This window comes from Pristis pectinata, chromosome 6 (assembly GCF_009764475.1).
Source record: "Pristis pectinata isolate sPriPec2 chromosome 6, sPriPec2.1.pri, whole genome shotgun sequence".
NCBI classification, from domain to species: Eukaryota; Metazoa; Chordata; class Chondrichthyes; order Rhinopristiformes; family Pristidae; genus Pristis; species Pristis pectinata.
Window position 1 is genome coordinate 63,642,202 of NC_067410.1, and position 11,885 is coordinate 63,654,086.

General features: G+C 39.8%; 1 protein-coding gene across 1 annotated transcript in view; it reads right to left on the bottom strand.

Moving 5' to 3' along the window:
- Positions 1–10,574, bottom strand: part of LOC127571237 (S-arrestin-like) — a 33,049-nt gene extending 22,475 nt beyond the window's left edge. The window contains exons 1-6 of the mRNA XM_052017442.1: positions 10,454–10,574; positions 8,489–8,596; positions 5,299–5,359; positions 4,828–4,872; positions 2,467–2,663; positions 1,469–1,528 (exon numbers count right to left, since the gene is read on the bottom strand). Coding sequence (XP_051873402.1) covers positions 1,469–1,528; positions 2,467–2,663; positions 4,828–4,872; positions 5,299–5,359; positions 8,489–8,554 — 429 coding nt within the window. The 5' untranslated portion in view covers positions 8,555–8,596; positions 10,454–10,574. The remainder of the gene's footprint in view (positions 1–1,468; positions 1,529–2,466; positions 2,664–4,827; positions 4,873–5,298; positions 5,360–8,488; positions 8,597–10,453) is intronic.
- Positions 10,575–11,885: the final 1,311 nt, after the last annotated feature.

Here is an 11,885-nt window from a genome sequence, read left to right on the forward strand (position 1 = left end):
CTCATACCAGATTATACGTTCATGCACCAAGTTCCTCATTTGCAAGTACTTGTTCACTATCTTTCAGAATCAATTATGGAATCAGTTTCTACCGTTTTTTCCCCAGCTGGAATATGCAGATTCCAACAACTCAGAGGTCAAAGAATTCTTCATATCTCAATTAGATCTTTTGCCAATGATACTGAATCTGTGACCAGTCATTAAAACTACTGTTTAAAAATAAAGGAGAATTTATTTTAGATAGAGGAAAGGCAATTTATTTTCCTCTCAGATGGTTGCTTTCCTTTGTCAATCTATTTCTATGCCTTTGAGGTAGAGTGTCTTTCAATAGTTTTAAGATAGAGTTGCATGTATTTGTGATAAGCAAAGAGGTTAAAAGTTACCACAGGTAGATGGGAATGCAAAGTTAAGCTTGCATTCAGATCAGCCACCATCTTATTATATGGCAGAACAGGTGCCAGAGGTCAAGTGGCCGACTCCTGCTCCTAATTTGTATGTTCTGTTAGGTAACCTCCTGACCTTCTCTGTTCAAAGGAGAACAGTCCTAATGCTAACCACATTATGTAACTGAAGTCCCTCATTGGTACATCTCTCCTCTATTCTTTCTGTGGTCTTTCCTGACATGATGTCGCAAGAATTGACTACAACACTTCAACTAAATATTAGTTTTTTTTAAAAAAACTGATCCCTTTAATTTTATATTCTATGCCTTCATAAATGCAAGTAACCCAAACGCTTTCTTAGCCACATCATCAACCTGCTCTGCCACTTTGAAGGATTTCTGTGAATGGACACCAAGGTCTTTGCTTATCCGCACTTTGCAAAGTAGTTTCATTTATACTATAGAGCGTTTCAACATTGTCCTTCTCAAACTGAAATACTTCACACATATTAGCAGGATAACATTAGTAGCATTCCCGCCCTCCAGCATAATTCCTATTGAGGATAGAAAGATTATGGCTGATGCCTTTACTAGTTCTATCTTTGCTTTGTCAGGCTCTGGCCCAAGTGATTTATTGACCTCTAATATGATAATTTTCTTAACGTGTCTTCTCTATTGCTATCTAGAACATAATTTCCCTTGCTTCCTTAGTGTAATATGCTCGGCACATGATCTGACTGAGACCTTGGCCTCCCCAGTCTCACTCTCCATTGTTTGATATATTAATTACCAAAATTACAGTACCTCAGTTTGGATGCTAGTCTGTAACTTACTCCATATGCTAACCAGCTAAATTTGGCTTATTCTGCACAACCAACATCCGTAAAAAAAAAAGTAAATTAGCATTAAGACTAAACTGGAAGTTCATATTTAAACCAGCACTATAATTTGGACCAGCTTCAACTTCATCTTGTGAACTTTATTTTAAGTAATTTTGATGGCAGCAAAAGGGAGCAGTTTTAAACTATTGTGGATCGTTCAGCCAGCATTCTGTACCCGTATCATGACGGGTGTTGGAGATCTTACCTTGTCTGGGTCATTGGCACCAGGCTGAAGACAAACAGAGCAGGGCAGATAGTTTGGGAACTGTTAAGGGAAAGGCAGAAACATTGATTAGGGCAGATTATAAATAACATTTAAAGCAGAAAGCACACCTGGTTCTCGCTCCAGTAGATTCCTCACACACCAGTTTCTTTTTATCTCTCACATTTGTTGCATTATCTCCAGTCATCACATTTGAGGATAAGCTCCTCTAACCACAGGTAGAATGATCACGTCTCTATTGATTAGATTATTATCACATACACCAGGGTGCAATGAAATTCCTTGTTCACATGAAGCTCACAGAGTAAACAGTGTATATGGTAATAATAAATACAACAAGTGCAAAACAGCAGAAGGGTGCAAAGACTGTAGTTCAATCTGAAGTAGTGCAAAATGAATACTAAAGTAACAATAGCGGAATAACCGAGAGAGATAGAGTTGATAGTACAAGAGAGTGGCAGCACCACCAGGAAGGGGATGTGAAAGAGGTGATTGGTTCAGGAGTCTGATAGCAGTGGGGAAGAAGCTGTTCTTACGTCTAGATGTCCAAGCTTTCAAGCTTCTGTATCTTCTCCAAGAAGGTAGAAGAGAGAAAAGGGGATGCCCAGGGTGGCAGGCATCCTTGATGATACCGTTAGCCTTCCTGAAGCAACACACCGTGAAGGTGGACTGGATCAGACGCAGAATCCAGGATGCTCCATTGCATTTATTTCAAACACTTCACTAAGTAAAATTTCTATAAAGCTCAAGTACATGAATCCTGCAACCTGACCCGGGAAGATCCATCATACTGCCTGCAATAGTGGATGGGAAAGTTGATAAGATTCAGAGCTCAGTTTGGTAAGAAGGACCATAATAAGATAGATACACCATTCTTCACCTCTCTGCATAACCTGCACTCTGCACAACAATTCTCATCCCTCAGACAATAATGTTCTCAGTCTGTCTTTTCTAGCATCACAGCAGGTAGCAACATGTACCTGAAAGGTGAACGGCATAGCTTTATCTCCAATCTTCTTGATCAGGCGTTCCTGCACCTTGGTCAGCGATTTTACTTCCTCGCCTGTTTGAGGGTAGACTTGGATTGTGGACACGTACAGGTCCCTCGTGAAAGCCTGTCCAATCATCTCAATGTCCTCAGGTCCATAGTGGAAAGTACATTTCAGTCTGCAGTAAACTGAGGAGACAGGTAGCGTTGAAGATTAGAGAGAAAGGAACAAGTAAGTTGTTGGAAATACACAGAAATACAGCTGGTTCCATAAAGAATGAAATTTGCAGCATTTTGCTGGATCTTTCAGATATGGGGCTCTGATCAAAGGAATCAACAAAAGAGCTGGTCATTGACTTCAGGAAAGGGGGCAGTGCACATGCACCTGTCTACGTCAATGCTGCTGAGGTCGAGAGGGTTGAGAGCTTCAAGTTCCTGGGAGTGAACATCACCAACAACCTGTCCTGGTCAAATCACGTAGATGCTACGGCCAACAAAGCTCACCAGCGCCTCTACTTCCTCAGGAGGCTAAAGAAGTTTGGTTTGTCCCCTTTGACTCTCACCAACTTTTACTGATGTACCATAGAAAGCATCCTATCTGGATGTATCATGGCTTGGTATGGCAACTGCTCTGCCCAGGACCACAAGAAGCTGCAGAGAGTTGTGGACACAGCCGAGCGCATCACGGACACCAGCCTCCCCTCCTTGGACTCTGTCTTTACCTCTCGTTGTCTTGGTGTAGCGGCCAGCATAATCAAAGACCCCACCCACCCGGGACATTCTCTCTTCTCTCCTCTTCCATCGGGTAGAAGGTACAGGTGCCTGAGGGCACATACCACCAGACTTAAGGACAGCTTCTATCCCACTGTGATAAGACTATTGAATGGTTCCTTTATACAATGAGATGGACTATGACCTCACGTCACTTGTTGTGACCTTGCGCCTTATTGCACTGCACTTTCTCTGTAGCTGTGACACTTTACTCTGTACTGTTACTGTTTTTACCTGTACTACATCAACGCACTTTGTACTAACTCAATGTAATTGCACTGTGTAATGAATTGACCTGTACGATCGGTTTGTAAGACAAGCTTTTCACTGTACCTCGGTACAAGTGACAATAATAAACCAATACCAATACCAATCATAATTCTTCTGAGGATTTCTCGTATACTACTCAGGATTTATCCTGAATATCCACTGTTTAAGCTCGAAGAAGAGCCTTTGCTGTGGACCCTTGCTCATTTTTTTTTCTGGCCATCAAACATACAGCAAAGCCCATTTTCTGCAAATTATATTAGTCAGGCAACACTTTTCCCTGAATCTGTGTTCTTTGTCCATAGATTATTATTATGGAGAAAAGCTTTAAGGTTACTCTTGATAATCAAATTCATTAGTCCTATTTTGGTAAAAGGCACATAATGGATCTTCAGCTATCAGTAGCTGCTTCTTTCCTTCTTAATGGAGACTCCGTTTTCAGTTTCCACTGTCAGAGAGATTGGTAATCAGAGCAAACAGCTTCAAGGTTTAATCTCAAAGAACAGTGGGAAGGTGAGGTTTCTGTGTAGTCAGCACTATGGACAAGAATGCACTGCTTGATGGAGTGGTGGAATTTGATTCAAGAGCAACTTTCAAAAGAGTGAATAAATTTTGAAAAGGGAAAAAACAATCTGGGAATAGAGCAGGAGACTAATTCTGATTAAACATAGAGTCCAAACACAGGGCATTAACTAGTCACCTGCTTGGGTGGAACATTGAAATCCAACCAAAACAACCTACGAGACAATGGACAGTCTAAGTTCGGCTCAAGTGCAAGGACTTAAGATTCTTTTTGTAACCCAACTGACGATAGCCACAAATATAATAATCTCAAACATGTTATTATTTATGTGGGGTAATTCTAACAATGTTTGAATTAAAGCCAGATGCCATTTGCAGGGAAATAGAGAAAAGTCTCCTTGTAACTAATTCTATCTATAATGTACTATGTGCAAGAAGGACCAGGTTTTCAGGGCAACTAGGGATCGGTGATAAAAGCTGGCCCTACCAGATATCTCGTGTTAAGAATGGACACAAAAAAAAACTTACTTTGAATATATCAAGATCTCCACAAAACCCAGGAATGAAAGGAAGGTGTGCGAACGAGTAAAATATTTGCCACCTAACATCAGACTCAGAGCTCCCCCATCTCACTCTGAAAGCTGAGGAAGAATGCTAACCAAATCTGGTCACTCTACTGTCATAGATGTACCGAGTATTACTGGATCAAAAATTTAATCTAAAGAACTTTTTAATAACTTGTATAATTGATAATGCAATAAAATTTTCATATTGCAGGTGGTAAAGAGCTCACCTTTTTGGTCCCTTACGTAACCGGTGTCCACCAACAGCACACCATCTACAGAGGGAAGCAAAATATTGGTGACTTTGACTTAAATACAAACCATACATCCCATAACAGCAACTTATAACTTGGCTCAAACCCTTGAAACTAATTATTCTTAACTGACACAATCAGTGTTCATAGCTTTTAGTAGCTCATTCCAGGCTTGTGTTACTGTTGAACAAAAGGAAGTTAAAAAGATGCATATGTACAAGAATATGTACATCTTAAGAAAGAGGAGGGCATTCTGCAAATGTCACAGTGGAATGTCCATGGATACATAGAACAGTGTTATATAGTAACAGATTTTTAATAAAACATCAGCAAGGGTTCTACCTCTTTGTCTTGTTCTATGACAATTCCAGTATGCGAGGAGAAAAATAAACAGTTCCCTGCAAGATTTACTGGGTGAGCAGTGAATTGTAAATGATTCACACTTACCCACAGGGTCAATATGGCTACCATGATCCACAAAATCTCTTTTGCTCAAGTAGGCAGCAATCTATTAAAGATCAAAAGCAGAAATCATAGGCAGAAGAGGTTAATGATTACACTATATTCAATTTAATTCAACAAGTAGCTAATTGTAAAGGACATATTTTTAAAATAACAAAGGAAAGTATGTTAAAAGAATGAAACAAAAATCATACATAGAACATTACAGCACAGTACAAGCCCTTCAGACCATGAAGTTGTGCCGATATTTTATCCTGCTCTAATATCTATCTAAGAGTTTAAACTGATTAGGATGTACATTTAGGGACATTTAGAGTTTAGACATGCCAGAAAATGGAGAAAGCGATTGTATGGATTTTAAACTGCTCATAGCATGGAGACAGGACAGAGCAAATGGTAAACTGAGAGTAATATAGAGAACAGGTAATGTAGAGGCTAATCTGATGGGCTACACAAGAGGGTTAGAGAAGAGGATAAACTGATTGGACTTTAGAGTCAGGGATATGTAGAGGTTATACTGATACACTATGACAGGGACAATATAGTGATTACAATGTCTTGGATGTAGAAGCAGGAGTGATACAGGGATTAATCTGATAAGAGTATAGAGATGACAGTGCAGAGATGTACTGATCATAGTATAGAGACAAGGATGGTATGAAGTTCAAATTGATTGGGGCTAGGAGATGGGGCCAGCAAAGTGTTTACATTTATATTTTTCCAACCTTTGCATAATGTCTAAATTGGGGTATCAAGACAATTTGGAGCAAAGCTGATCAGGATATAGATACAGAGGTGGTGCAAAGTTTAGAGACAGTAGTAATCCCTTTGTGTGCAAAAATCAATGAAACTTTATATTCTTTGACTGAACATCCAGAAGCCCTATGGGATGGAGAATTCCAAAGTAAAAAAGTCTTTACTTATCTCAGTCTTAACTGGAGATTAAGACTGATTGGGGTACAGAGAGAAGCAGGGTGGACAACCTAATCGGCATCTAGAGGCAGGAGTTCATAGAACTGATTGGGGCCTGAAGGCAGGACATAATCCTTACACTGAGTATGGAACATGCAAACTGATCAACAAATAAAGACAGAAATTTGTAGAGATAAAATGAGTTGAGTGATAGATACAGGGCCAGCATTGATTTTAAACTGGTAAGGTTAAAAAGACAGAGTGGGTACAGAGTTTGAACTAAGTAGGTATAGAACTGGCAGCCACTGTAGACTTTTAATTGATTAGGGGATAGGGACAGGACCAATGTAGGGTTAAATGAACAGTGATATAGAGAAGGTGGCAATGACAGTGTAAAGGTGAGGATGATAATCAGGAAAACAGGACCTGGAGGAGTTCCACATGATTCCCATTATCACCTTCCTTACTTATCAGATCCTAGCACTTGCACTAGCACTGTTCCTGTTTATCATCCTCTAGCAGCTCTCTCCACTTTCACCCCCATATGCCCATCTTTTTCTTTGTCTGCCTCCATCTATCACCCACCTACCTCTCTCCACCTCTCCCCCAATTGGCTCGATCTGCCCATTATCCTTCACCCCTCAGTCCACCGATCACCTCAGGCCTGTCTCACCACTGCCCCTCTCTTTATACTGGTCATCTCCCCTCTCAGTCCTGGTGCAGGGTTGTGACCCAAAACATCGACAATTCCTTTCCCCCCACAGATGCTGCTCGATCACCGAGTTCCTCCAGCAGCTTGTTTGTTGCTCCAGATTCCAGCATCTGCAGTCTCTAGTGTCTTCATCAATGTTAAAATTCACCAAGAATTGGGAAATATATGGTTGCTTCAAGATGACAAAGGGGGATGCAAAATATTAGTTAGTGGAAACTTTGGCTATGTTCAGGCTGAGCTACGGAGAATGCATTGGGCAGGTGTTGATCAGTATTTCCAGCAAATGCTTACATTGTGAGTTTCCAAATGTAGGGCTGCATATTCTGCTCAATGTGCAGTACATAATGAAGTATTATAAAAAATAACAAACATGGTTAAATCTATTACCAACTCTAGCATTATACATGTTATTAATAGGATAGAAATAATGCTGATAGTGGTATATGATAGGGGTGACTGTAGCTGAAATGAATGGAATAGGCTGATACAATAGTTTGACCTTGGTAAGTGGGCAGTATTTTTAATCCAGTCACGTTCTCCACCATAGTCCCACTCTGAACTTTGGCTTTAGTCTCCTACACTGTTCCAATGAAGCTCAATGTAAGCTCAAAGACAAGCACTTCATCTTCTGACTTGGTACATTACAGCTTTTAGGACTCAATGATGACTTTAATCATTTCAGATAATAACCCAATCTTGTCTTGAAACTCACATTTCCAGCGTTCAATTTATTTTCCTCTCCAATTCAGTATATCAGATATCATTCATATACTCCTCGATTACATTTTCGGGTACTTACCACCCTCTTTTGAGCGTCATCACCACCAATAATATCATTTGATCTCTCGTGGTCTCAAGTCTGCCACAGAGCGGTACAGTGATGCAGCTGGGCAGCACAGTGGCACACCTAGTAAAGCCGCTGCCTTGCAGCGCCAGAGACCCAGGTTCAATCCTGACTGCCGGTGCTGTCTGTGTGGAGTTTGCATGTTGTCCCTGTGGCCACATGGGTTTCCTCCAGGTGCTTCAGTTTACTCCCACATCCCAAGGATGTGCTGGGTTAATTGGCCACCGTAATTTATTCCTAGTGTGTGGGTGAGCAATAGAATCAGGGGGGAGTTGATGATAATGTGGGGAGAATAAAAAATGGGATTAATGTAGGGTTAGTGTAAATGAGTGGTTGATTGGTGAGGAGACAGTGCACCGAAGGGCCTGTTCCCATGCTGTATCTATGACAATGAGACTTACCCTTTTGTTTTTTTTTGCCCAAACCCCTTTCACAAAACTTGCTTGATTTCTAATTTTTCACAGTTCTGATGAAAGATCAACCACCAGAAAATATAACTGCTTCTTAATCCACAGATGGTACCTGGCCTAATGAGTATTTCCAGCATTCTATGTTTCTATTTCAGACTGCACCTGAAATGTGTGGGTCATTCTCTAGGTAAGGGAGATCATGGAGTGACTAAGGTCAGAGACATTTTTTATTACTTCCTTGCGTTTCTGGAAGAGAAAAAGGACAGAAGGACAGTAAAAAGACAAAAAAGTACAAACCGATTTGTCACGAGACACCTTCTTGTAAACAACGTGTTTTTTGGAATTCTTGCCGTCTGCACTCATTCTTTCTACAATGGGTGGTCAGTCTTTACAGGATCTGGATTGCTGAAAAGAGAAAATAAAGAGAGTTGTTTGACTGACTGCATGGTATTTCCTGAATAATTAAATATTGAAGTGATGAACTAAAAGGGAACCACAGAGCAGATAATAATTATACTCAAAAAAGATTTCAGAGACAACGAGTCCCAGTGTCCAGGTATACTGACTATAGGTGGCTACGTTACATACTTTAACTTGAAGCTCAATCTTGGCACCTCATGGCACTATGAGGTATAAAAGGTCAAACAATGTTCTTTCACACACTGAGATTAGGTAGTACAGTGGATCACACACCTTTTCACATTCTGGGATTGGGCGATACAATGGGTCACACACTGTCCATTCACACTCTGGGAATGTGTGGTACAATAGGTCACTGTATTTGTTGATTAACTTTGAACTATTAATATGTCACAATTTTAAGATAAATGCAGTAAACAATGAAATGTGGTTAACACACATTAGAGATCATTGACCGATGAGAGAAATGACAGAACATACAATTCATTAAATTTAACAAGCACGTGAAATGATGATTTATGGTTGAAAAAACTGAGAAAGATAATAACAGCTAAAGTGTCTAAGATCAGAGAGACTGGGTACATGTGTATAAACCTTTGAAGGAGGCGGGTCATGTTGAAAAAATAATGGCTTTAGAATACAAAAGTAAAACTTACTGGATTGCCTCTGGCTAGATTACTACGGCTAATTTTGGGCACCTGAGTGCAGAGGTTTACCAGAATGGCACCAGAGTTGGAAGTCTTCAGCTACAAAGAGACTGAAAAAAAAGTAGTTGCTCTTCTAAGGAGAGAATTAAAAATTGGCTAAATAGAGGTGTTTCAGAATTTTTGAAGGGTTTTGATAACATGAATAATTCCAGCATCAGAATGGTTAGTAAGCAGAGGATGAAGATTTAAGGTGATAAGCAAATTAACTATATGCAACGTGCAAAAGCAATCTTTATGCAACTCATTGGGACACAGAATGCATTTTCTGAAAAGGTGTTAGAATCAAATTCAGTAACTTTCAAGAAGGAATTAGATAAAAGGAAAAAATATGCAGGACATGCAATTAAACAGGGGAGTTGGATAAAGAGGATGGTTCTTTCAAAGAGCTGCTACAGGCACAATGGACCACATGGTCTTCTGTTATGCTTGATCACTATACGATAGTGTGAGTAACAGTGCCAAATTAAAACTAGATGTTATTAGCTAGTGAATAAAAATCCCGTACTGGGATCAGACACCAACATGAGTTAGATATTATCACATTAAAACTTGCTATTATTACCAATCACAGTGCTGAATCAGAATTAGACATCATTAGCAGCTGTGCTAAAACGTTGCATTAGAAATAAAGATTTTTAGTACCTGAGTGACAGTAATGGATTAGCATCATATGTTATATGGATGAGTGAAAAATTGGTAATTGGTTTATTATTGTCACACATACTGAGATACAGTGAAAAGCTTTAGTTTGCAATGACATCCAGATAGATCATTCCATACACAAGCACATTAAGGTAGTATAAAAGGTAAAAAAAAATGCAGGATACAGCTGTATTGGATCTAGAATAACTGAACCAGATGAGAACTAGAGGCTGTTATGGATGAATATGGATGCTGCATTAGAATTAACAGAATAATTGCTGTAGTAATTGAGCCAAAGTATTGTTTCAGTTCCAAAAGCATAATTTTTGGCATCACAGGAACACAAGGACTGATATTACCAAATGCATGATTCTTTTAAATGTAGTAAATAGAACAACAGGTCCATTGGGACCTTTTCCTCAGACTATCATGGTCACAGTAATAATTATAAACAAGACAATATCAATGAAATTAAACAATGGGAACACAGTACCTGAAGGAGCCACAGGACAGATACAGACCACTGCGAATCAAAATCCTTCAGCGCTTCCTGGAATGTTCCTTTGGTCAAGAACTTTTCTTAGCTCGTTCTCACTCCAAATGATAAGTTTTCCTCTCAGGGATTACATTAGTCCCAACATTGGTACCTGCACTTGAAGATCTGGATTCATTTATAGTCAGGCAATTTAACGAGTCATCCTTAAGCTATTGAAGGGAGGTTCATATTTCCCATTTACATATTCAAGCTCTAAAATCCTGTGATAAATTCTAATAATTCTCTGTAGGCCAGCCACTTGAGCCACCTGAGCTGATTACAGGGTATTGTCAGCACAGCAGATTCTCACCAAGGTTACACCTTCTCTAGTAACAAATCTTTAATCTGTTGACACCTTCAGCAAATGTGCAACGTCATACGTAATAGTCTATATAGTAAGACCTTACACATAACAGGAAACTACTGTTCCCCTGGTCGGAACTACACAATTAAACAGCAGAACACCACCCTTGGTGGCTCAGGTTGGAAACTACATTAAGGTACCAACCACTGACCAGATAATCTTAGCCTTGAACTCCTATGTTACCATGAGAGCGGATTACCACTGATGCAGGAGTTGTGAGACCTACAACTAGTCACTCTTCACTAGGTCGGAAGGGGAGCATTTAATTATTGTTGGAAGTGAGCACTGGGCAAAAATGAGCTTGGGTTTTGTCTTGGTTAAGCCCATGGTTGGAAGGTCAGCCCTATTCGGGTGTAAATGAAACCTGATACAATAATATTGTAGCCATTGCGTGCACCATCAACCTGACTATAGAGCCTTGGGCAGGAACCATTTGAAAGACCTGATTGAATTAAACACAATGACTTAGAAATTCTCTAGAGCAGCTCAATATTTCAATGTGCTATACAAGTGAATTTTATTTAAAATTTGATCACCAAAAGCAATTTCTTGCCTTGTGTATCTTTGGCACCTTACCAGAAATTTGAGCTGGGTCCTCCATCTGCATGACATTCATATGCAGTTGCCATTAGGTAGCACTCTAATGTCAATTGGCATATAGTGTGTAACTGAAGTCACTGTGATTAGTCCTATCCTTCCCATCCCAATCTTTCCAGTCCTGCCCAGTTATTTCTTCCTCAACCACCGTGGCCCTCTCCCTCCTGTTCACCTTCTCTCTCCTCTCCTGCAATGTCCACCCTATGGGATGGTGCGAACGACAGCTGATTGTGCACCTTACTCAAGGAAGGGCCATTTTATCAAGCGTGACAGCTTGTATGCGATAGAAATAATATTACTTTTACACTACTTGTTCTGAAAAATTAACTTCCCACAATTTTAAAAAGTTCCTACATGAAGGTTTTCTCTTCTCCACTCAGAATCAGTACTTAGTGAAGCTGAGAATATCTCAGTAATCCTGTCTTTAAT